Genomic DNA, 27771 nt, shown 5'->3' on the forward strand with positions numbered 1-27771 from the left:
GACTCGAGTCAGACTCGAGTCATGAATTTGATGACTTTAGACTCGACTTGACAAAATCTAAAAAGACTTGCAACTCGACTTGGACTTTAACATCAGTGACTCGTGACTTCATTTGGACTTGACCCTTTTGACTTGAAAAGACTTGCTACTTTCCTCGAACGCAAAGATTAAAAAGTATGTTGACACGGACGTCTCTCTCTCTTTGCACCTGTGTGCATCTGTGTGCGGCACGACATCCAATCAAATTAGATCCACGTTGTTTCGATCTGACAGCATCCAACCAATCAAAGTACGGGACAACCAATGAAGAGGAACAAACTAAATGCGCGCGTCAGTTGGCAAAAATGATACCAAAGGTAGTTTCGTTTGGGTATAAAAATTATGAGGTGCTCAACAAAAAAAGAATTGCAGTATGTAAAACATGCGGGTCGAAGATTACAGACGGAGACGCGACAACTTCGAACTTCGTTCGACATTTGAAGTTGCACAAAGAACGGTAAGTTTTGAATGAAACATTAACACTAAACATTCGTTTTCAAAGATGAGCAACTCACCGAGTGGTAAGTGGTGTTCGTAGTTGTTTTTTTTAAAATATATCGGCGCAATATTTGGTTTCCATCCGTGTTATTTGCTATTGTGGAACTAGCTATGTTTTCAGATACCTCACCGAGTAGGCTATTAACTTGCGCTTGATATTTATCAAATTAAACACGACAGAAACTGTATTTCGCTAAGACACTCGTTTTGGAACATCAACGAACACCACTAACCACTCGGTGAGTTGCACATCTTTGAAAACGAACGTTTAGGGTTGATTTAAGGACCGCTTTATGAATGCCCGTACCTGAAGCATATGGGGGTGATTCTAAATCAACCAAAAGCTCTAGACTGGACCAATCGTCAAAATGTCGGAGTCAAACAGTCTCTTTCATCCTAGACAAACCAGAAATGGGTCTCAAAGTGCAAAATATTGAACTTATCCATACTTATATTGTAAAAGGATAGTTTAGGATTTTTTTTTAAGCGAGATTGTATGTGCTTAGCAGCTAGTCAGTGGATCATACACAGTAGACTGCTGCCAGCAGCAAAACTTAAGCAAGCCTAATCAAATCAAGGTCAGTTTAATGTACTTTATATTAAGAATATGTGTACCATTTTAGCTTGCTGCCAGACGATTTTTTTCCGATAGGAAAACTAAGTATATCTCACTCTCTCCAGCACACCAGATTCCATTGACAAAAATGGCCATTTTACTTTGCAGCACATGGGAGTTGCTAGCTGCTGGTCTACTGCTGCCTCATTGAGGTCGTTTATGTAATTTAGGTAAATCACAACTAAGCTGAACTATCACAGAAGACATAGAATAGCACAATTATACTTAATCATTGAGCCAGCAGTAGACCAGCAATTTCTGTGTGATGCAGGTAAAATTGCTGTTTTTGCCAATGGAATCTGGTGTGCTGGAGAGAGTGAATTAACAAGCATACTTCAGTTTCCTGTCGGAAAGGGCTGTTTGATGGCAAGGTACAGCAGTAAAAATATTATTAATATAGTAAGTGTACACTGAAAATGAAATGTATTTTATCAATGCAATGTTAAAACACACACACTCTTACAGTAAACAATACAATTAATATTAACACAAAAATTAATATTAACACAATGTTAGCATTTTCTGACATCTGTTTTATATGCTTACCTGTTACAGATTTGAAGAATACCAGGTGAATAAAAGCATCATAGATGACCCACAACAGCCTTCAATCTCACAATTCTTGGACAGTCGTGTAGGGCATTACAGCATGAGTCATCCACAGCAGAAAGCTATCACTAATGCAATACTGTCCGACTTGATTATTGATTGCAACTTTCCCCTGTCTATTGTGGAAAACAAGAGTTTTCGGCACTTTCTGACGGTACTTGACAGTAAGTACAGCCCAGTGTGTTGCAGAACATTGACATCAAAAACAGAGAGCCTCGCTGAGGAGAGACGTTCAAGATTAAAAACTCAATTGAGCAACACTGAGCATGTTTCAGTCACTGTGGACATTTGGTCTGACCGAAAGATGAGGGGATTCCTAGGTATCACTGTCCACTGGATAGAGAAAGAGACAGAGAGGATACAGCTAAAGACTAATCTCTTGGCCTGCAATCGCTTCAAAGGCTCACACACAGCTGAACGAATCTGTGACCAATTTGAGTCAATATGCGATGAATACAGCATCAAAGATAAATTGGACTACATTATTAGTGACAATGCGGCTAACATGCGAAAGGCATTCACTGTGTGCTTCCCCAGTAAACAAGAGGATGATGACGGAGATCATCTTGATGACCCTGATCTCTGGTGTGACTTAACCCTGGAAGAACAGCAAACGGTAGATGCTGCTATGGCAAAGAAACGGCGCCTGCAGTGTTTTGCGCATACGCTTCAGCTGGTGGTGGGAGACGGTTTGAAAGAAACAAAAGTGGCATGTCCTTCTCTTTCCAAGTTATCAAAACTTAGCTCACTGCTGCACACAAGCACAACATTCAAAGATGTGTTTGATAGTGAATTTGGGGAACAGAGAGGCATCCCTGCTGCAGTCAACACAAGATGGAACTCAACACTGAGGCAAGTAAAGGCAGTTCTCCACTGTGATCATATAAAGCTCTGTGCCGTTCTAGAAAAGGCTGGGCATAAGGAGTTGTCATTCACACCGCGAGAGTGGAATCTGTTGAAGGAGTTGGTGGACATCTTGAAGCCGTTTGGAGAAGCAACTGATTTGACACAGGGAGAGAAGGTCGTCACAATCAGTGCAGTTGTTCCATCCGTCTTGTCCCTCAATCACCACCTTGAGAAGCTGAAGCCTAAAGTGCGTTTCCTGAGTGGCCTGGTCAGAAGTCTCCAGGCATCCCTGAACAAAAGATTTCTTGGGATCTTCATTAATGTGAAAATGGCCAGGACTCAAGATGGGATCACTGCCCCCTTTTCAGACCCAGTCTACCTCAAAGCAGCCGCCTTGGATCCAGCCTTTTCTCTGCTGTGGGTGGAGCCCCATGTGCTGGTCAATCGTGACATCAAGGCAGAGGTGGCACAACGAGTTAAAGGTAAATACTATTGACTTCAATGCAACTTTTTTCCTCATAGTCTGATCTAATTGACAGCATCAATAATTGCATTTTTCAGTCTAACACTGTATCACCAACACCAATGGTAATAAGGGCTCTTTTGTTTCTGCTACTGTTGTTAAATGTTTTTCCAGAATTGATCCTGCAAGATGCTACAGAGACTGAGCAACCTGTGCTTCTGGTTGATGAAGAGCAAGATGACCTTGTAGAAGGAGAAGGGCTGTTTGCTGCATACCATAAGAGGCAGAAGAAGGATGTTGGGACCACTCCAGCACTACAGCTAAGTCACTACCTAGACATAGCCGAAGGACAGAACGCCCTTTTGTTCTGGGCACTGAACATGAAGACTCTTCCTTCACTCTTCCGAGTGGCCACCAGAGTCTTGGCAGTGCCTGCCTCTAGTGCTCCAGTGGAGCGAGTTTTCAGCCATGGTGGCATCATACTACGTCCCCATCGTGCACAAATGACTGACAGACTTTTGGCCAATTTGATCTTTTGTAAATGCAATGCAGCATAGGGCCCTGACATAGAAAAGCACAACTCTGTTCATTGTCATGTTCATGACACTTCCAATCCAGTCCCCTTCCAATCTCTCTCTCTCTCTCTCTCTCTCTCACACGCAGTCTCTCTCTCTCTCTCACACGCAGTCTCTCTCTCTCTCACACGCAGTCTCTCTCTCTCACGCGCAGTCTCTCTCTCTCTCACACACAGTCTCTCTCTCTCTCTCTCTCACATGCAGTCTCTCTCTCTCTCACACACACACGCAGTCTCTCTCTCTCACACACACACACACACACACACACACACACACACACACACACACACACACACACACACACACACACACACACACACACACACACACACACACACACCAGTCTCTCTATGGATGCATGCCAATTGTTTATCAAGGGAGCAACAGGAACTGATAGAGGCATGAATGTATTACATGTAGATTATTTAGATAATTTTTTGGGAGCGAGGATATCTTTTATAAAGTGGTGACATGTTTGAAAAGGTTAAGGTTACACTTAGGTTTTGAAATGAGTTAAAAAGAGTGTTTGAACAATGTTCTTGCAAAAAAAGGTTTAATAAATGTATACAAATCTTAAAAGCATACATGATCTGTGTAAATATTATTTCCCTGTTGTTAAAAGGACTCGAAAGGACTCGAAACTCAAACGGTAGGACTTGGGACTCGACTTGAGACTTGTCGGTCTTGACTTGGGACTTGACTCGGGACTTGCCTGTCTCTGACTCGGGACTTGACTCGGGACTTGAAGGCAAAGACTTGAGACTAACTTGTGACTTGCAAAACAATGACTTGGTCCCACCTCTGCTTATGAGCATCCTTATGTTCGAACATGGTGTTTGTTATGGCCAATCCATGACTAGCACAGAAGTCCAGTAACAAACCACCACTCCGGTTCAGATCAGGGGGGCCGTTCCTCCCAATCACTCCCCTCCAAGTATCTCCATCATTGCCCACATGTGCGTTGAAGTCTCCCAGCAAGATTAAAGAGTCCCCTTCAGGAGCCCCATACAGGACTCTTTCCAGGGTCTCCAAGAAGGCCGTATACTCTGAACTGCTGTTGGGTGCATAAGCACACACAACAGTCAGAGTTTTCCCCCCCATAACCCGCAGGCGTAGGGAGGCAACCCTCTCGTCCACTGGGGTAGACTCCAACAACGAAGCACCCAACCGGGGACTTGTGAGTATCCCCACACCCGCCCGGTGCCTCACACCTTGAGCAACTCCGGAGAAGAATAGAGTCCAACCCCTATCAAGAAGTAAGGTTCCAGAGCCGACGCTGTGCGTAGAGGTGAGCCAAACCAGATCCAACTGGTAACGCTCCACCTCCCGCAGAAGCTCCGACTCCTTCCCCCCCAGAGAGGTGATGTTCCACGTCCCCAAAGCCAGCTTCTGTCGCCCGGGTCCGGTCCGTCGAGACCCTCTGCCTTCACTGCCACCCTTCTGGCAGCGCACCCGACCCCATCGCTGTTTCCTGTAGGTGGTGGGCGCACGGGACGGAGAAGTGGAGGTGTTGCCCACGTCGCCTTTTCGGGCTGTGCCCGGCCGGGCTCCGTGGCAAGCCCGGCCACCAGACGCTCGCTGACGAGTCCTCCTTCTGGGCCTGGCTCCAGAAGGGGACCCCGGGCTTCCTCCGGGCCGGGTATCCTCACTTCGTGTGTCGTCTTTCATGAGGTCTTGTGAACCAATCTTAGTCTGGCCCCTTGCCTGAGACCAATTTGCCATGGGAGACCCTACCAGGAACACAAGGTTCCAGACAACACAGCCCCCAGGTTCATCAGGGCACACAAACCTCTCTACCACGGTAAGGTGCTGGTTCTTCAACTCTTTCACTTCTGGGGAAATTGCAGGATTGGCTCCAGTTCGCCCTTTTTATTTAATACAAGAGAAATGTGCCTTTTTATTTCATACAGTTCAATTTGGATTGAGACAAGGAAATAATCAAAACCTCACGCGTGGCGTTTCACTGTCAAGGGGAGCATGTATGTAATTGCAAATACTGACTTGAGAGCCCCACCATTGTATGGGTTAGCCGGCCCTACAATAGATTACCCAACACAAATACTCTGGCGCCGCCACTGTTTGCGGTCTACAATGACAGAGAAGAGTCTGTCAAGTTTGGCTGTACTCAGCATTGAATCAAAAGGCACCATATCTTTAAATCGTTTGTGAGGCGTTTTGCTGATCAAGATGGTAATCGCCACATACAGCTGTTATAGGCATGCCAACTTGATGCTCTGCTCACGGATGAGTCGATGAGAATAATAATCTGTTAAAATGATGACCTTACGTGTGTAAATATATTTTTCTTCTTTGTGGGGTCTGCCCCCAAAAAACAGTTTGAAGTCCTGAGAAAGTCAAATAAGACGGTGTGTAAAACTACACTGCCCAGCCAAAAAAAAGTAACCACTTTGATCTAGGCCAGTAGGTAAGGACTTTCCACTGGATAATAACTGCAGCGATGTATATGTTTGAGCTGAATACACGTTTTTTAACCCTAACTGATGCAGTTAGTCACTTCTTTAATGTTTGTTCTTTCTGATATAAAGTCAAGGTTGTAAGTGTTTGCAATGAAGTTGTGGGGCACTGAACTGTTCTTTTGATTATTTTTGATTTATGATAGTAATGACTTATCTTTCAAATTTGAAAGAGGGTGAGCAAGCATCTTGAGGAACATTCATCATTAACTCCTCCAAAAAATATAGTTTATTTAATAATAACACTGAATATGTGAATCATAACAGTGATTGACAGCTGATAGGAATAATATGATTGTTAATATTATCCTATTCATACACACATCGATGAGACAGTTAATTAATGTACGTACTGCAGCAGTCTGCATAGATTTGGTACCCCTGCTGGTGTAAGAGTGAAACGAACTCATTCAGGTAAAATGCATTACATTATGTCTGCCACCTTATATATTTATATGTAAGGCTTTACTGATGTGCCACAATAATGTCACCTAATGTTATTGATTTAAAATAACAATATTGTGGCTTTCCAAGTTAACATTGATTGATATGACTGCGATTAAATCAGCATACTTCTGCCAGGGGATGCCACCCCTGAAATTTTCCTGCCACCCTCTTGCCACCCCGTGAATATTTGTCTAGATCCGCCCCTGGTTACAGCCAAAGACTGTATATATAAAGGTTACAACCCAACGCTGTGTACAGATCATCAGTCCTGTGTACAAATCAGTTCGATAAAGTCATGCCTAAACAGCGACATTTGACACGATAAATATGGGTTTAAATAGCACACACAACTTGTGGCAACTCCCGTTGAGCAGCGGAAGATGCCTCGGCAAGTTGTGGCATCTGTGGCATATGCCGGAAGTACTTGCCACAGATGCCACAGAGTAGTGGCCGCTGTGGCAGATGCCGGAAGTACTTGCCACTGCCTGCAGATGCCACGAAATGCGCTTGCTGTCTCTCGAGTTTTGTGTGCATATGATACGCCACGTTCTCATTCATAACACTCCGTTCGATGTCTCACTACGGGATGCGCCTCAACGCGTATGCAGACAGAAGCATCAATCTCCTTACGCCAATCCTGATTGGCTGGTGATCTTGACGTCTACGTCAGGGAATCCACCCACACTATAAGTAGCTTGCGCTATGACGCAGTGTCATTCAAACAACTCTTCTCGCTTCGGAGCACATCTCAAAATATCAGTAGCCGGGCTAGCTTCACTGTCCGCAGACTGAACCCAAGCTAACATTCGGTCGACGGGCGCTTGCCGGTTACTTTTTGCTTTGCAGAAGATTTAATTAAATATTAACACACCAGTTAATATTGTAATCTGCCCTGCCTATTTTTCTTTCGGAATAACGGTAGGGTTTTGATTTTTTCTTCAAACAGTAACATACCTGTTACTAGTTTATCCATCCGTGCCGACACCACGGCAAGCGAGGACGGATTCTTCTCTACCACACACCAGAGGAGACGGAGATAAAAGATATTAACACACCAGTTAATATGAAAAAATCTGCACGCCGTTTTTCCTTTCGGAATAACGATAAGGTTTTGATTTTTTCTTTCAAACGGTAACATACCTGTTACTAGCGTGTCCCTCCGCGCCGACACCCCGGCAAACGGGGATGGACCCTTCTCTCCCTCACACCAGGGGAGTCGGAGGCTCAGAGGCTCGGCTCTACGGCTTCGGGTTTAAGATCTCGGGCACGGACTCACCCCAGGTCCGCTCGTCCTGCCTTGGGCTGAAACACGCCCAGGAAGCTATCGATAACCCCGGTTCATGCGGGCATTGTGCCCGCTTCACCGTCAAGAGCCTCCGCCGACGGCTAGCGTGCCAAGCTAGCCTATCGGGACAGGACCCCTTCATGTCCGTTAATTTGCCGGCCGGCAATCGGGACATGGTGGTGACCGCCGCGGATATTGAGCCCCGCACTGTGTCAGGCGTGGGTTCAACAACGGCGGTAGCCACGGAATCGGAGCCCCGCGCCATGTCAGGCTGGGGCCCGGTGGCGGCAAGGGCCGCGAGAGTGGAGCCCCACGCTGTGTCAAGCTGGGGCTCCCAACTGGACCTCACCGTGGTTCCACCCGCGGAGGATGTCCTGGAGCTGGACTATACGGAGGAGGATGAACAGGATACCTCTGAGTTCCTCTTATCCGAATCGGATGAGCACGAAGATGACATCTTTGTTGCTCAGGCTGCAAAGCCGAAGGCGATGTCCGCTCCCCCGGGCGAAAGCACACCAGCTTCGCCCTGCCTCAGTATGGACTTGCAGGCCGTGTGCCAACGCGCTGCGTCCAGGCTGGACATCCCCTGGCCTGAAGTGGCCAAGGAGACCTCCAGATCTCGCTATGAGGGGAAGACCTTGCCCCAAGCAGCGAGGATGAAGAGGCAGCCTTTCCCAGTCTTTCCAGAGATGCTGGATGAGGTGTCGGTCTCGTGGAGAGACCGCCCTTTCAGCAACAAGGCCCCAATCCAGGGTGCCTGCTCTTTGGACTGTGACGGGATGGAGAAACTCGGCCTGCTCCGCATGCCGCCCATGGAGCCGCTGGTGGCAGCCCACCTCCAACCGCGGCTGGCTTCGGCACCGAGCAGGAACCCCACGCTACCGGCAAAGGCAGACCGCTTCCAGTCAGCAATGACCGAACAAGCCTATAGAGCCGCAGCTTTGTCCGCCAGGGCGCTCAACGTCTCCTCGCTGCTGACCGCCTACCAGGCGGAGCTCTGCGAGGACATGACGGTCAAACCTGAGCCTGCCGTGTGGGACGAAATCGCAGCGATCACGGACATTTGCCTCCGTGTGCAGCGCTGTGCAGTCCAAGCCACGGGCAAAGCACTGGGGATAATGGATGTACAGGAGAGAGCCAGGTGGCTTAACCTGACGAACCTTCCAGACCGGGAAAAAGAGGACGTCTTGGACATGCCTATTGTTCCCGAGGGCATATTTGGCTCCGCTCTAGCTTCGATGCAGCAGCGGTGTGAGTCCAAAAAGAAGGTGGATGAGGCTCTCCAGCTTTGTCTTCCCCGAAGGGTCCAGCCGCCGCCTTCAACGGCCCCGCGGCAGTCCTTCGCTCACGTCCTGCCCGTTTCAAGGTCCCGAAACAGCAGAGGTCACAGCTCGCCCGGGGTCCCCAGCCCAGACACGAGGCGAGGACGAGCTGGCCAAGAAAGTCTCCGGTTCCGGCAGCAGCCGCTCAGGCACAGCCGGTCCAGACTTTCAGCCACCAGGCGAGGAAGAAGAAAAGGGCGGCATGACAGCCTCCTCTCCTCGATAAAGGAGCTGGGAGTTCCCTGTTCTCCAGCTCCAGGACACGTTCCAGTGTTAGATGCTCATGTGTTTCCGGGGTGCAACCATGCCCCTATCTTCCCACCGCCTCGAGTGATGTCAGAACGTCATCCTCAAGTTCGCGCCATGAGGGAAATGGACTTAACATCAAAGACAGCAAGTTCCGCTGCCTGTTTAAGTCACACAAACACATGTCATCACTATTGTTGTTTAATAAATCATTTTCCACTGTCGTTTCCAGGCTTAAAGCCAAGGGCGCAGTCAATAAGAATGAAAAGAAAAACAATAAACAGTCTGAAGTCTACCCCCCTTCTAAGAGTGGCTGCTGCCTCTCTCAGAAGGCGGACGATGGACGGGGCTGTGAAGGCATCACCGCCACGCAGTGTCGACCGGGGTTGTCAACCTGGGGTACCACCGTGTTCAGACACTAGAGGGCCCCCTAGCACAACAAATAAAGACACAGAGGGCAGACGACAGGGATGTGACATCTCCACTTGCTTTGAGAAGCGAAAAGTGGGGGATGCTCACAGATTCAGCTTGGGTTTTCAAGACAATAGCACAGGGTTACAGACTCCAATTCGCTGTCACCCCCCCTCACTTTTCGGGCATTCTGCATTCGCAAGCCCGGGGAGAATCGGCCCAAATTCTGGAGCAAAAGATTCTCTCGCTACTAGAAAAAAAGGCTATATCTATAGTACCATCCGAACGGAGTCAGAGCGGCTTTTATTCCAAGTATTTCCTCGTTCCCAAACGGAGAGGGAACGGAATTTGGCCTATACTAGATTTGAGGGCTCTGAACAAATATCTCAAAAGATACAAATTCAGAATGCTCACTCACACATCTCTGTTGCGTCTCGTGCGCCAAAACGATTCACATCAGTCGACCTGAAACACGCGTATTTCCACATCCCAGTATATTATCCACACAGGAAATATCTGAGGTTCGCCTTTCTTGGTGTCTGTTACGAGTACAGAGTACTTCCCTTCGGTCTGTCTCTCAGCCCACGAGTGTTTGTACGGTGTACGGAAGCCGCGATAGCCCCGTTAAGGCAACAGGGTATTCGCCTGGCAACTTATCTGGACGATTGGATCCTTCTCGCACAGTTGGAGCAAGAGGCTATTACGCAGACGAATGTCCTCGTAAAACACCTGCTCGACCTGGGTTTTGTAATAAACACAGAAAAGAGCATGTTGTCCCCAGCCCAGACTGTACTCTTCCTTGGCCTACGCCTGAATTCGGTGCCCTTTACAGCCCGCCTGTCAGCAGAGAGAGTGAAAGCCTTCAGGGCTTGCCTCGCTCATTTCCAGCCACGCAAATATGTTCTCTTCAGATCATGTCTGCGGTTACTGGGGCTCATGGCGTCAGTCATCCTGGTGGTATGACTGGGACGCTTACACATGAGGGAGTTTCAGCGCTGGGTAGCTGCCCTCAGACTGGACCCCGCGCGCCATGTGATGGTCACTATGAAATGCGTAATGGCACTGCGCCACTGGCTGCACCCGACTTTTCTAGTACGGGGCGTGCCTATGGGCGCTGTCCTATCGCGGAAGGTCGTTACCACAGACGCATGTCTGACGGGCTGGGGTGGTATATACGAAGGTCGACCTGTAAGGGGTCTCTGGAGCAGAGACCTCCAAAGGTCACACATAAATTATCTGGAGCTTTTAACGGTGTTCCTCACCCTGAAACGCTTTCTGCCTTTCCTCAGAGGACATCATGTCCTCGTGAGGACAGACAACACGACCACAATATCGTATATAAACCGCCAAGGGGGTTTGCGTTCTCTCCAGTTACACATGCTGGCATGCAAACTGATCTTATGGAGCTGCGGACGTCTCCTCTCTCTGAGAGCGACGGACGTACCAGGAGTGATGAACCTCGGGGCAGATCTGCTGTCCAGAGGTGCACCACTATATGCAGACTGGACTCTACATCCAATAATTGTAAGTCAGCTGTGGGTGCGTTACGGCCGGTCCGCGGTGGATCTGTTCGCATCAAAAGAAAACGCTCAATGTCAGCTGTTCTTTTCAATGCGCGATTTATGCATCCTTCATGCACTCAGTTTGCCCCGGGGCAAACAAGATTGTTGCTGTGTTACTCTGAGAACTGGGGTTACGTAAGTAACCTATAGTTTTGTCTGTCGGTTCTTGGTAGACCGGAAGCTGTGTGGTTCATAAAAACATGTTCTTTCTCAATACCAAGCCACGATTGTTATTTTTATTTTTAAATCCTATAATGTCATACTTTTTTTGCCGTCTGCGAGGAAAAGAAATAGGGCTAAGATTATTTATTTTTTTAAATGTTGGACTTAAATGCATCAATCTGGTGCACTTTGAGGGGGAAATAAAGAGGCTACACCCATATGAAACACAACTGTATACATTAAATAATCATAAAATCATAAGAACATGGCCATAACCAATAACATACCATATCCAATATGAAAAAACATTGAAACTTGTTTATTTATTTGTTTTTGGTTCATTTATAGTTGTGAGTGTGTCTGGGCTCCTGAACCAGGCTCAACTGTCTCCCTCCTATCACCCTGCTCCTCTTTGAGGCAGCAGCAAAGACTAGTTTTAGCTCTCAACAAGTTTTTAAAGTTTATCTTACCTTTTTTCACCTAGTTAACATTTTTTTTTTATTATTCATGCATATTTTACTAATCACTCCCCTCTCAAATGGAAATATGTGTTTACATAAAGGGTGACCAAACCGTTAGAGACCCACAGAGAACTTAGACTAAGTTAACTATCTAAACACTCAGAGTCCTTTACCTCACCTGAGCTGTAGTTATCAGTCTCTCAGTCTGACAGGAGAGGACTCTCCTCCACCTTGTTGACAGCTCCTTATATCCGTTAGTGCCGCTAGCTATCACCAGATGCTAACAACAACAATACACATAACCGGTGCGCACGCTTTCTCTCTCGCTCGCTTGCGCCACACATACACACCCTCCAGAGCTTGAATGACACAGAGAGACCAATAGAGGGCATTAGTGTATGATCTGTATGAAAGTGGCCATGTCGGCAGGCCACGTCACGTAGACAGCCAGTCACCCTCTGTGAGGCAGAGTCAGACCCACATTTGCGCAGCGTTGCGTTCACAATACATATAAAAAAAATTATTCCTCAGGCAAGCAGGCCACTTAATAGGCCAGGCCATCGTGAAACCTCCCGGTCCTCCCGATGGCCAGTCCGGGCCTGATATATAGCATATATATATATATATATATAGCCTATATATATATATATATATATACACACACAAACTAATTTTGCAGACCCTATCCCTCCGTAGTCTTTCAAGTTGGAGGAGAAATGCCAGCGTTCTCCTCCGGTTTACAGGCACTGTGTTGCCTGTAAAATCATCATAATTATTCTATATATATATATAGAATAATTATGATGATTTTACCACTAAAATACAGCAACACATCTTTGATTCATGTCGTTTATAACTGGGATATTATAATTATTATTAACTTTGTCTGTAGGCCTACAAAGTAGCCTGTCCAGGAAATATGCCCAAATCAACAAAAACTGCGAGCCGGCAGGCAAGACGCTCCGCTTCTGAAATGCTTCTCAAACGCGGTAGGGTATGACGCCGGAGGAGGCCGGACCAAAACCGTGGCGCAGCCGTAACGCGCCGCAGACGGACCCGGTGGAATCTAGGGGTTACGGCTGCGTCGCGTCGAAAAATAGACTTCAATCCTATTTCGAGCGGAGCTCAGCGGCGAGACGCTTCTGGACGCTTCTGAGCCGTAACGCGGCGCGTCTGGTGGAATAGCACCCATTGACTAGAGTGGCCGCGATCCCTGCGGGCATCGCGGCGCAGCCGTAACGCGGCCGTAACGCGCCGCAGACGGACCCGGTGGAATCTAGGGGTTAGGCCAAAGCCAATCTTCCTCCTGTGGAGGACGAACACAAATGCATCTGCTATACTGTGTGTGATGCAAACATCTGGGCACATTACAGCCCATTATGTTTCGCTGCCATTCTTTGCATGATTATCCAACTTGATCATTGTCTCGTTGCTTCGCTGTTGTAAAATGAATGAGCATTTACTGTTTATTACGTTATCTAAGTCGGTGTTTCCTCTAACATGACATATATTACCCAGGTTGTCTGAACAAAAAAGAAAATGTATTTAATGTATTTATGGGATGCAGTATGGGAAAAGTTGCACATAGAGCCCTGCAGAGCATTTCAAAAATCTTCTTCAAAACAGCTGATGAGATGTCTTAAGATAATTGAAAATGTATAGAGCTGTGTGAAATTCCAATATTGCGTTGGTTTTAACAAAAATTGTTAAACATCAGGACAGAATTAGAACTGTCTTAGCACACATTTTTGCAGAACATTTGAACATCTTCACAGTCCTTTGCAGTGTTGGGTGTAACGGTGTAACGGTGTAACGCGTTACAAAAGTAACAGAGTTACAGTAGGCTAATAGGCCTATATTAGGCTACTTTTTGCTGTAACGAAGTAATGTAACGCATTACTAATGAAATGTGGGTAATATAGGCCTATTACCCGTTACAATGCTCATTAACGCAGTTACAACACATTTTAACCCGAAATGAAATGGTGTTTTGTTTTTTAAGAATGTACTAACATAGCGAGACATTCCGACACCAGAGACAAATTGTGAGGGTAGATTAGTAAACCTGGTGTGTTTACCCTTCAGGCTTCGCGTCGGGATCTTCGGAGCAGTTGAATGTTATGCACCCTCTATTCAAAAAAGAGAACGGAGCGAAAAATACAAACAACAAATTGTGTCAGGTGCGCGTGACCTGCTCCGCTGCGCGTGCATCATTTCCAAGGTGCTTCCACAGCAGTGACCCACATCTGTGGATAATAATTTATACGCAAATGGTTAAAGCAACCATCACTAAACGCCAGCAACAGTGCATCTATACTGCAGAGTCAGACAGTAGCAACAGGTCAGATGGCGACATCACGTTACCCTCCGTTGTGGACACTAGCTTACTCCCGCCTGACTTGCCGCTCTCGCCCCGGAGCAGCAGTCTTCGTCGCCCCGAAACTATACCACAGCAAAACAGAGCCTGCCCAGGTCTATCTAAACAAGTACACGCCTGTACAGTGGAGTTAGGTGGTCATTTTGCAGCTCGTGGTATACAAATAGACAATGGCTAGAATATTCATGTGGAGATAGTGCCATATTCTGCCATGCCTGTAGAAATGTTGGGTCAAAAATAATGCATACAATATGTAACCCACATTAAAACATAGTAAGCATAAAGTCATTCAAAAGTGATTTCATTAAAGGATACACGTTTAAAATTGGTCAATGATAACATTGACCAATCCCTTTTAAAAATATAATAAATAAAAGTAGTATGACAAATTACAAGGTACTGTTCCTTAAGGGATCTCTGCTCACCACCAGGCCCGCGCAGCGTAACAGGAGAAAAGAGAAAACGGAGCAAGACGCAGATGAGACGAGCGGAGTAAATTATATTAAAAGTGATTCAAAGTTGATTTAAAAAAGATAAAAATACCATCCACACGGTCGGGAAATCCAGTAGACTGTATAGAACATTAACCAACGGTGTTTTGGTGAGTCAAACCCTTTTCATAGAAAAGTTTTGTATGAGTGATTTAATGTTAGCTTCATTGTTATAGCATTTCATGTTGTTAAGCTGTAAGGGAAGCTATGAAGATGGCTTGCAATGTCATGTATTTGTTATTTTGTTTGGCTGAAACTACGTGGCTTTAATGTGTATTTTACAAGGGGAAATATGTGTTATTTTGTGTGAACAGGATAAATGACACGTGTAGAGGAGAGTAAAGCTGCCATTTTGAGCCCCATTATAAGCTGTATTGACAAAAGAGCTAAGTTTGCAGTAGTTTTGAAAATGTAATTATATAATTTATATTGTTAGATTATATTATATTTATATTATTTCATGACCTGTCGTACAGGTCAGGTTTTTTGGACTGGATAAGAAAGTTGATCGCAAGTGAGAGGACAACACACACACGCGCTCTGATACAAGATGGCGAGCCAGACCCACGGACTGCTTTGATCTTCGCACCAGTGAGAGGACTTGCTGGTTTATCAAGAGACAATAGCTGAACTCACTGCCAGAGTGGTAGGAGTATTGAAGACATGATAAGTTTGGAACTGGATTTAAGTTGTACCTGGATTTACAGAGACACTATATATCAGGGGCGGACTGGGGGGAAAAAGTGGCCCGGGGATTAATTGACAGACAGGCCCACTTAATGCGCGGCATGTATCGGCTGGCCCGGCGACGAAAGTATGTTACTTAACAAAAAACCCTATGCATTTTATGTTATTTTGGACAATTATTCATATAGTAATCACATTACCTGAGAACTTGAGTTGCCTAGAGCAAAATAGTTACAGCATATATTTAGTGATTTTAATGTTAACAGATCATTGATGCAATAACATTTTGACCCAATTTGCCCGACTTGACACATGGAATAAAACATGGGCGTAGGAAGCATCCTCAAGGTGGGTGAGACAATTAAACAGGGGGTTTTGGCAGGTGGTGGACCTCACCTCCTCTAGGGGGGTCCGGGGGCAAGCTCCCGGGAAGATTTTTTGTACATGTTGAAGTTAAATGCATCAATCTGGTGCACTTTTAGAGCAAAATTAGGGACTAAATCTATGGCAGTCAGTAGGGCAGGGTTCCCCAATTATATTTACCAAAGGGCCAATTTTTTTCAAGCATGACAAGCTAAGGGCCAAAATGCTATGTGTCACTAAAAGTTGTTTTACACTATGTGCAGATGTTACCTCTATTATAATTGTTGTAGTAGTGGCAGTAGTAATTAAACAAACCCTGTGTTGAGAGTAAAGGAAAAATGCATCCTTGAAACAAAATTAGACCGAAATCAAACATTTATTAACAATAATAATAAATAAATGCTTTAACAAATACAAATGATTTTGCTGTGGTCTGATGGGGCATAACAATAAAACAAAAATAAAAAACAACAGAGTGAACTCTGATCAAATAGTCAGACAGGTCCACATCCAATTCAGCAAACACTGTAACACACACACACACACACACACACACACACACACACACACACACACACACACACACACACACACACACACACACACACACACACACACACACACACACACACACACACACACACACACACACACACACACACACACTGGGAAAGACAGGAAGACAGAGAGAGAGTTTCAGTTAGTTACTTTTATAATGTCGTACCAAATTCACCACATTATCAGTTTTAACATTTTTAAATATGTGTACCAAATAATATCAGGCTGTAAATAACAAATAGCATTGTTTTTTTTTAACTTTATTTTTAATATATTATTTTAATGTTGTATTCAATTTAACCAGTTTGTGGGCTGTTGTTAAAAGCCCTGCATTATCCAAGGTTTTTTATCTATCATATTAATAATTTGTTTTTAATTACGCTGCGTAGCATTTTATTTAGGAAATGAATGTACATATAAAATATAACTATAAAATGGTTATTTTTGTCTTAATAATTATTATACCACAATAGAATTGACAAATTGCAAAAATAAATTGATGTTGTTCACTCACCAATCAGTGAGAGAAGTGAGAGCGGCGGGATGAGGCAACCTGTCGGATGTTGGGCTTGTATTCTGTTGTGGCAATCCTGAGGCACTGTCCAAGATGTGCACTGGAGAGTCTGTTCCTGTCCTGGCTTTTGATAGCATTCATTGAAGAAAATCCTGATTCGCAGATGTATGTTGAGGGGAACATTGTGAGTAGGAACATAGCAATAGCTCTGGTGTTTTTGAAACGAGCTTGGGGAACCATGTTGATCCAAAAGTCACACACTGGTGCATCCTTGTGTTGAGCTTTCAGCAACTCAGAGCTTCCCATCTCTAAGACCTCCATCTGAAGAGCTCCCTCTTCTATGGAAGGCACCAGCCTTTTGGCCTCTCCAGTCCACTGCCCGTCTGCTGACACAGAGAACGGCTGTCTGAGGAAGAGGAGGATGTCACGTGAGATTTTAGGGGAGCTTTCAAATCGCTCCTTGAAGTTTTCTGCCAGTTTTGACACAAAATCCTTCATTACTGGATCTTCCGGCATTTCATTCTTCTCGCAGTGCTCACGCAGACGTGGAAAGTGCAGCTTCCTCCCATGAATATCTCTCTCCAAAAGGTGCAGCTTTGACCGAAAAGCTTCAACCGCCTCGTACATCTCAGCAACAGTGTGGTTCTTGCCTTGCAGCTGCAGGTTAAGGTGATTTAGATGAGACATGATGTCACACAAAAAATGAACATCTGCTATCACCTTGGTGTCAGTTAAAAAGCTCAAAAACTCATGGGCTTTTTGGCCCTGCAGGCTTGATAAGAACGACACCAGTTCATCACGCAGGTCGCACACCCTCTCCAACACACGGCCCTTGCTCAGCCAGCGAACATCGTTGTGTAGTAAGAGATCCTTGTGTTCAGAGGACATTTCCTCTAGCAACGATCTAAAAAGGCGACGCTGCAGACTAGAGCTCTCACGCACAAAGTTAACCAGTCTCGTCACAGTATCCATCGTTTCTTTCATTTTTCCACACAGTTTTGCGCACAACACTGATTTGTGAATGATGCAGTGAAATGTCAGAAGCGCCGGGTTAACGGCGGAAAGCCTGCTTACCAAGCCTTTGTGCTTTCCAACCATCGACGGAGCCCCGTCGGTTACAACAGAGACGATTTGACTCACATTCAAACCATTCTTTTCGAAGAACTGTGTCAGCTCGTGGAAGATTATTTCCCCGGTTGTGTGCCCGGGCAGAGTAAGCAAACACAGCAGCTCTTCCCGGAATATCTTCCCATCAAAAAATCGTACGAACACAGACAGCTGTTCCATGTCGGTTCGGTCACAGGAGGAGTCTATGGCTAAGGATATAGCCTCTGTTTTCTTCAAATCCGTGAGTAGACTGGAAAAACACTCCTCCGCTAAAACCTCTACTCTTCTGGTTGCCGTGTTAGCCGACAGCGGCACCTGCTTTAATAGCTCTACAACCTTTTTTTGTTGTTTTTCATCATGATTTAAAACTTCATGAGCCATGTCTATCGCACACCGTTTAATTAACTCAGCATCAGCAAACGGCTTCTTGGCTCTAGCAAGCGTCCAAGAGACGTGCAATGAGGCAGCTGTTGCGCTCTCTTGTGCCGATGTTGTTTTCGACATTGTGGAAACAGAGTGCTTGTCTGATGCAAGCAAACCTGGTTTTTTTTTTTTGTGCGCTGGTCGGATTTCTCTGGATAGTTAGCATTAAAACTGGCAGCATGAATAGAGGTGAAGTGCCGCTTCAGGTTGTCTGATTTGATTACAGCTACATTCTGCATGCAAATCAAACAAGTCGGTTTAGCATTGACGTGGTCCGGTAAAAAAAAACAATACTTCTCAGTCCAGTCAGTTTTGAACTGACGGTTCTCCTGGTCTACCTTCCTCTTCTTTGCGAATTCCATCCTGGGTTTAAGTTATCCACGGCCCGTTAGTGTCATGTTGGTCAATCGCTGGGTTGGGATGACAGGCGGCTAGCTGGCGAGCTATTGTTTATATGTGTTTGCCGCTATTCCAGGTGGTGACGAGTAAGTCAAGCGCGCGAAGCACGTCTTGCATATGCACGCGATAAGGTCATGGGTCAGGTTTACGAGTGTCGACGGAGGTCAAAATAAAGCGAAACCGCGGACATTTTATTTTATGTTTTTATGTTATAACAAGTGAATGCCAGTAGATCAGCGCGGGCCATGCTATTGCCTCTCGCGGGCCGGATCTGGCCCGCGGGCCGCTAATTGGGGTTGGCTGCAGTAGGGGCTTGGACTGTGAGCCGTAGGGTCGCCGGTTCAAGTCCCCGACCAGACCTACATTTGGAGTGTGGACTTCTAATTGGAGAGGTCCCAGTTCACCTCTTGCCCTGCCGTGGTGCCCTTGAGCAAGGCACCGGACATCCCCTTTCCCCCCTCACTCCCATTGCTCCCCGGGCGCTGTACAATAGCTGCGCACTGCTCCTAGTACTAGACTCCTGGTACTAGGATGGGTTAAAATTAGAGAACACATTTCACTGTGTGTGCTGTGTGCTCTGCATGTGTGACCATTAAAGAGGGTTTCATCCCTCCCAATTCTTCTTCTTCAACACCCATATAAAACAGAACTGTAAACAGATTTACTTTTTCTTTCAACATTTATTTGAACAGCAAGTGGAGGCAAAAGTGACTGCACCCAAAACAATAAACCTGCTAGCTAACTAGCCTAAACTCAGTAACAGAATGTGGGCAACACGTTCTTCTCCACAGCCGCGCGACCTCTGAATCAGACGTCACTTCCCCCTTTTCTATCCTATGGGAACAGCCGTACAGCCACTCCCCCTGAACTCCGTTTCCCTGCCAACCCCCTCCCCTATGCAAGCCCCTCCCTCTGAACCCAGGGCTCGCTACAATACTGTATATACATCTATACAAAAGTGCCTTCACGCTTTGGAGCTTGCTTATCCATCTGTAAGCAACTGCAAGCTAGGTCTCTCAGTCACTCACTCCTAATCGTTCACTGTGCAGTGACAGCTGCTACGGGCCTGATGTGTGAAATTGAAACTGATAGATAGAACAAAGGTAGCCTATCAAAACGGCCCAGCCCAGCCCAGTGGGCCACACCCCACTGGGCTGGGCTGGGCTGGGCCGGGCCGGAACACTTACTAATGTGGGCCGGTAGGATTTAGGTAAGCAAAAAAAAAAAGGGAGTGGCCGGAACACCTACAAATGTGGGCCGGTAGGATTTAGGCAAAAAATTTAAAAAAATGTGGCCCTCCGGTCCACACACAGCACCAGCCCACCGGGGAAACTCCCGGTATTCCCAATGGCCAGTCCGCCCCTGCTATATATTGTACTCTAGGTTTTCATTTGTCATTTGATTTCATTGATGGTACAATTGTGTTTTTTTCATTGAATTAGATATATTTTACCTTTGAAAAGGGAAAAGAAAAAGAGTTAACTCAGGATATTGAAGAGATTAAAATAGGAAAAATCTATAAATAATACTTAGTAGACCTTGTCTAAAATAAAATAGGCTATTTTATTTTGTTCATCCTATATGGATACCATTTGCTAAGTCACAGAAATCAGAAAACAAGGGAAAGGTGAAATACTTACCTCTGATTATACTGCAGAAAATATTCATTGTCTATGTTTAATGTTTTGTCTATTTGTCTTTTTCGTCAGTAAATTGCCGGCTGTTCTATTCAAACCACCTGGTCTCTGGTCTAATTACTTACCTGTCTATCCACTCTAGTAGAACCCAGAATCCTTCTAGTCAGATAGCATAGCCCAAGATAAGAAGTGTTACAAATAGCACAGATGCCTTCACCACGATTGGCTACAAAACTATCTCATATCCCAAGCTTATCAACAAGCTAATGTTGCAGCTGAAATGTTCTCCAGGTCACAAAGTCAACCGCACATGATGATGTGAAACCAGTTTTCAAGCACAGTAAATATTCTCTTCCCAGAGTATATGATGGAACCAAAGTGATGATTTAGTACATGGTTTTAATAATAGGCTACTTTTGCTTTTCAATGTTTGCCATTTCAAACCATGAGCTGGTTCAAATCATATTTGCCTTGATTGACAATATGTTCTCATTTGTTTTATCAGTACAGTTTTGAAGCTTTTGTGCTTTTCTTTGCCATAGTCCACTTTGGACTATATGAAATATTTCAGAATTGCACTTTTAACTTACTTGAAATGTTCTCACTTGCTTGGTTTCAAAACATAACAAATGCCATAATCTGTTCATTGGGGACCATAACATCAACCCTATTTTTCATTGCTGTTGCCGGCCACTATTGCTCATGTAAACCTACTACTGCTGCGCCCCCTGTAATCTCAGATGCACCCTGAGTCATTTTGTTCTGGAACCGGGCCTGTAGGCCTACACGGCCATATACTAAACAAAATACAGAGCCCATTCCGGAACTCCTGTTAGTGTTTACTTCCTCTCTGCCTTCTTCTGGTGATTCATCTGACGTCCAGCGCTCCGTCTTTTTTCCTTTCTCTTTCTTGATCCTCTTAGCAACCTTCATTATAGTCATTGACAGTGGTCTGTACTGGATTAACAACGTGTCACATGTTGAGAATTTATAATCAGAATCGAGTATTCAACTAAGCTGTGTAATACAAGTTGTTAGTAGCCTTAAGGGCCTACACAGTTATGCTATACCACATTGCCCTTCATTGGATGTATAATGAGCTGCACTAAACTACATTTTAGCATTTAAAATACATAGCCATTCTTTTGCGGTTATTTTGGTGAAAGTAACTCAAAAGTAACTAACAAGTAGTGTAACTCATTACATTTCAGAGACAGTAATATTGTAATGTAACTTATTACTTTCAAAAGAGAGTAATAAGTAATATGTAATATATTACATTTTGGAAGTAACTTGCTCTACACTGGTCCTTTGAACTTGAGGCAGTCATGGACTCTAAAAAACGCAATTTGAGAACAGGTCAAGGTGGATCTAAATCAGGGGCGGGGAACCTCCGGCCCCCGGTTCGTATACGGCCCGCGAGATCATTTGGTATGGCCCTCGAGGTAAATACACGCAAAAAAGAAAAAAAATTAAGAAATCTAGACTGCAAAAGAATTAAACAAGCGAGTGCCTGTTTTTCCTGGCCAAGGTCAGGGTCCTTGAACACAACACGAGCCTAACGTGTCATGACGTGGTATATGTCTCGTCTGACAGGTTTATGGCTAGAAAGGATCCGTCTTGTGTAAATATGACGTCACGTTCTCGTTGTAACTCTCGTTGGAGCGGCTCGGAAAAACATCTAAAGCAGTAACATGATGCAACATACACATTAATGCAGCAGGATAATAGTAAAACACTGAAAGGGAACATTTTATTGCACCAGGAGCTATCTTGCGACTTTTACTGCGACAACGTTGACTTGCCTGTGAATAAAAAATAAACCGTAGTGTTGGTGATCCACAGTGTTGTCATTCTTCTTTGAACAGCAAGACCACTAACACCCTATTTCAACAATCACACTCCCTGTCATTGACATCATTAATAGATAGTTTAGCTTCTCACCATCATTTGCTGTGGCCCACTGATTTTAACGATCGTAACTGAAAGGCTGCCTGCCAAATGTAAACATTCAGCCACGTGACTTGCAAACTCTCGCGAGAGTTTTACACTAGACGGATCCTTTCTAGCCATAACCGTCTGACAGGGGTGCAGTTCTGACGGAGAGCACCAGAACGTCGCTCGTTACTTCACAAATTGCAGCACCCATAAGGAGCCGTACACATGCCGCAGTTTTTGCGTGGCTGTGTCTTTAGTTGAAAGCCCAGTGGCGATCTGTTCATCTGTCATACTGATCATACAGTCAATAACTTTGTTGTTATTAACATCTGGTTAGCTAGCTATGCTAACGAATATAAGAAGCTTTTTCTACAACCAGTGAGGTATAAGCACATCTTTATATGATCATTATAGTTATAAAAAAAAATTATAATAAATTAAACAGGTGTAAAATACTATATGACAGTAAAAAAAGTTGTTATTAATAAACAAGAATACAGTTTGAAAGGGGAGTGATTTTTAAAATATCCATAAAGAAAAATAAATCTGCTTACAGTTCTGTTTCATATGGGTGTTGAGAGATGTATCCATATATCTCCTAATGTTGCTCTCAAAGTGCACCAGATTGATGCTTTTAATTTCAACATTTAAAAAAAAATCTTCCCGGACAAGCATGCTCCCCGGACCCCCCTAGAGCAGGTTAGTCCCCCCCTTCACAAACACTTAAATCATGTTCACATGGATAGGAAAACTAAATAGATTTGCACACATCTTGTGTCCATATCTTTCTGTTTGGGTGGTCATGCCACACCGTGCACGTGCATGCATACGCAAGTCATGGTAAGATATCTGGATTAAGAGGTTGCTTTTTCTTTGCACTAGGGATGCAAATTATCGATTAATTCATTAATCATTAGTTGATTGACCTTATCGATCGATTAACGATTAACTGATATAAACGGCTTTTTTCCTGAGAATGTAAATTTCTCACTGTATCGATAGTGTCTTTAACATAAAAAGCTAAATAGCGATAGAATTACTAACAAAGCACTTATATACTAATAAAGGGCTGGCTTTCTAAATGCCAGTTGAGTAGCACTTGAAATGTTTGGCTCTATGAAACCTGATGGACTTATATGATTCTGTTTTCTTAAAGGTTGTATCTTCCTGGTCGAATGCACTTATTGTAAGTCGCTTTGGATAAAAGCGTCAGCTAAATGCAATGTAATGTAATGTAATGTAATGTAAATATTGCTTATTTACTGAATAAAAATGCATGCTATATTGCACAATTGATGTTTTATTGTACCAGTTAGGATAATGTGCAGATCATGGCATTTATGTAGTTTAACAAAATAAATTAAGCACAGAAAATTCAAATACATAAAAAAATAATTGTGCACTGGCTCACCTGTCGCATGTGAAACATTAAGCAAAATAAAATTAATTTTAAATAGAAATCTAAACAATATGGGTAGGCCTAGCCTACACAATATTAAGCCTACAAATTATAATCTGGTTAACTACATATGTAAAACTTGAAACATTAGCAGCAGCATTTATAATCCCCTTTGGTCTGAGAAAGGTAACAGTAAGATAACTAGCCCTGGAAACTTCAAATATATTCTGAACACAACTTAAATCATCCCTGAGGAAGGTGACAGTAACATTAGAGGGCGACCCTTAGAACACTCAAATGAAGATATAGGCTACCTCTCCTGAAACAAAAACATTCCTGTCTCAATGTGTTTTGAATAGGCTCCTGACCTAGACCCCTCTATTTTTGTTCAAGAAAATAAGCATATTAACGTGGTCAGGAGTAAGTCGTGTGCGCAGCCTGTTTACAGTCAGGCCAGCTGCTGAGAATACACGTTCTGATGGGACAGACGTGCCCGGTATGCACAGATATCGTCGTGCCACATTTGCCAGCCTCGGAAATCTTCCTTCATTGACTTTCCACCATTCTGTGGGACTGGAATCAAGGAGTGGTGAGGCATCCTTCAGAAACATTTCCACTTCCTCTTTAATGTCATCGTTGCTGCTGGTGGTATAGTTTTCACCCAGTAGAAGAGTCATAGCAGAAGTGTGTCTCTGAAGTGTAGCTCCCTGGACTGGCACATCATCTCCAGTGGTGGCTTCATTTGTTGATGTGGAGTCCACATGTTCCATAGCCAGTTCAAGCAGTTTGGTATTAGCTGAGATCCTGCTTGCTGGGCTTAGAAATCCCAGGTGCTTATGCCGTGGGTCCAGCATCGTTGCTATCATTGGTGTTGTTGATGTGAGGTCTTCAGACTCAACCTGTTAAAATTAAATAAAGGAGAAAGCTAGCATTAGAGTTTTATTTAATAAGGTTTGACATGACAAGGGTACAACTGCATAAAAACGCAGTTTACACTGTGACAATGTGTTGGTGATAAGTGATTCACCCCATAATCTGTTATATAGCTCAAATGTGATCGAAGAGTTTAATTAATTAATGGCCATAGCTTACCTTCATCCGTTCCCCCAACGAAGTGCGCACTTTAGATTTGAATTCCGCCACTCTGTTGCTGTCTCCATTTGCCATCTTCAGATGCGTGTTAATCAGACTAAATGTGATGGGGTACGTGTTGGATATGGATACCTCCGTCTCTGCTGACATTACAGTAGTTGCACATTGGAGAGCCTCTAGTGCTGGCGCTATGTCCTCCATAAGCTGCCAGAAGTCGTCTCTCAATTCCAGCGTCCTCGCATCTGAAAGCTTGGTCTCTGAGCGGTCTGTTAGCACAGCACACACGGCCCATCGCTGTTCTACGAGTCTGCCAAACATCGCATACATGAGTTCCACCTGGTCTTACAGGACTGAATGAGCCGATGAGCTGGTAGCTGCATTTGTCTTTGTTTTGCTTCTAGCGCTTTCGTTGCTGGTGTGCTGTGATTGAAGTGCTTGACCAGCCTGCCAGCAGCTCCAATTACTCGGTTGACACCAGCAGCAGCGAATCCGTCATTGACGGCCAGATTTAAAGTATGAGCAAAGCAACACACTGATTTCCAACTGACTCGTGCGGGGTTGTTTGCTGAAACAATGTTCCGAGCGTTGTCGTGCACACAGGCTACTACACGGCCGGTGAGTCCCCATGACTCCACAGCCTGGTTCAGTTTGGCAGCTAAATTATCAGCTGTATGTCTCTCGGATAAGCTCTCCGTAAGAAGGACTGCCGACTTTACCTGCCAGTCGTTTTCAATATAGTGGCAAGTAATCGTGATGTAGCTTTCTGTAGTCAGTGCTGTCCAACAATCCGTCGTCAGAGCCACATTAGCCGCGGACAAACATGTTTTTAGCTTAGCCTTCTTAATTTCGTAGCGTGCTTCCAAGTTGGAAGTCACGGTCGCTCGCGAAGGGATGTTATATCCTGGCTCCATGAATTGTATCAGCTCCCGAAATCCCTCGGCCTCGGTGGTGCTAATTGGCATTATATCTCTTTCAATCATCCCGCAAATTCTCTGAGTAATGCCGTCTGCTTTTCTTTGGTCGCATACTCGCCTTCCCAGCACAGCAGCAATTGTAGGTTGTGAAGGCGACGGAATGGCTAACGTTACATGCAAGTTGTTCAGGTGGTATCTTAACGAACTTGTAGAGCTGTTGTATTTAAATGTAGCACCGCAAAGTTTGCATTGTGCGTCTTTTTCATCGTTAATTAATCTAAAATGCTCCCACACTCCACTCCGTTTTGACCGCCTCATCATTGTTTGTTTTAGTTTTTTTGCCGCCTCAAGTTTGTGACAGGTCTCGCGAGAATCTCGGGTCACGTTCAAGTACGTCCTGTGGGAAACGGTCTTAGATTACAATGTTCAATTAGTCACAATTAATTTAATTTAATCGAGTAAATTCTTTTCGACAATTAATCGATAGTCGATTAACCGTTAACATCCCTACTTTGCACAGCATGAAAGAAAGGCGAAATGAATGGGCTGTGATTTTAGTTTTTTTAAGCAGAGGTCAATAATTTGTACAGCCCTAGGAGGATGTTGGAAAAATTGAAATGGCCCTTGACAGGAAAAAGGTTCCCCACCCCTGCTCTAAATCCTCGTAAAGGTTACTAGATCATAATGTAGATTATTAACAATTCACAGCGGAGAGAACTCCATTGTGCTTATGGCAACTTCAGGCAAAAGTAGGTGGCTCATCTTTTGAAAAGGACAATAGTGAGGGTCAGGAATATTTGGGATATTTGCAGAGGACATTTTTGTTGTCAAACGTGATTGGCTGAGAACTGGACTTTCTTTGTTCTTTCTCAAGTTCTAAAATGTTATTTCTCACATAATTCTCCCTTGGCCACAATTTCTTTTTGCCCAAATAGGGGAATAAGGAACAAACCTCCTGTGGTATTTAAGCAACCAGCCTCTTGAACAACTACATTCATTATACAGTATATCAATGGAAAGTTCATTATTCATTCACACTGGGGTTTGTTTATGAGGACATTGGTCATAATTACTGTATGATGTTTATGTATACTGTATGCCTGCTGGGACTGTGATGTCACCTCTTACTGCCAGTTCACTGTGACTTGATATCTACAGTATGTAATCCAAGCCAACTAATGTGTGTCCTCCCATGACTGAAAGTGAGCTTCTAATCTTGGCCTGAAGAAAATGTTGTCAGTTCATTGTTGAGGAACATGTTGGAGGAGATAATTACACTGCAACTGAAGCTAAATGTGTTGCTAAATTCATCCCCTTAGGAACAAAGACTTACAGTAGCATGGTGGTTATACTGTAGCTCAGACTAACTCTCTTTATCACTGGCTTAAGTCATTATTTATTTTATGTGAACACTGATAACAGAAAAATCATCAAAACCAACCATTATTTTCATAATCAATTTTTGACTTATTTAAATACTTTGATATGATGATGAAGTGTAATTTGTAACTTGTATTTAGACATCCAGATGATTCTGCTAAAAGGTATAGTTTGTATGTTTTTAAGTGGGGTTGTATGAGGTACTTATCTATAATTGGTGTATTACCTAGAGTAGACGGCAGCATGCCCCTTGTTTGGAGAATCAGATGAGAGGACTAGCACGAAAGCCAATAAATGAACTGCTGTGGAGAGGGGCAGCAGCAAAATGCTTTACATTGCTTTCGACTTATCCATCAGACTTCATTGACAAAAACAGTCATTATGGCTTGCAAAACTTGTGACTTGCCCGTCCACTGCTGCCTAAATGGGCTAGTTTGTTTGTGTAATTGTGTTACGTTAGTTAGTTAAATTTGATT

The 27771-nt window shown here is 44.3% G+C and overlaps 1 protein-coding gene and 1 long non-coding RNA gene across 2 annotated transcripts in view; one reads left to right on the forward strand and one right to left on the reverse strand.

The window, feature by feature from the left end:
* Window positions 1–27771, reverse strand: part of LOC307044809 — a 449985-nt gene that overhangs the window by 314550 nt on the left and 107664 nt on the right. The window lies entirely within an intron of this gene.
* LOC307045442 (zinc finger BED domain-containing protein 4-like) lies at window positions 2313–4448 on the forward strand. Its single transcript, XM_079691123.1, has 2 exons — window positions 2313–3090; window positions 3246–4448. The coding sequence occupies exons 1-2, from the start codon at window positions 2391–2393 to the stop codon at window positions 3626–3628; spliced, it is 1083 nt and encodes a 360-aa protein (XP_079547249.1). The 5' UTR covers window positions 2313–2390; the 3' UTR covers window positions 3629–4448.

This window comes from Notothenia rossii, assembly GCF_949606895.1.
Source record: "Notothenia rossii genome assembly, chromosome: 6".
Taxonomy (NCBI): Eukaryota; Metazoa; Chordata; class Actinopteri; order Perciformes; family Nototheniidae; genus Notothenia; species Notothenia rossii.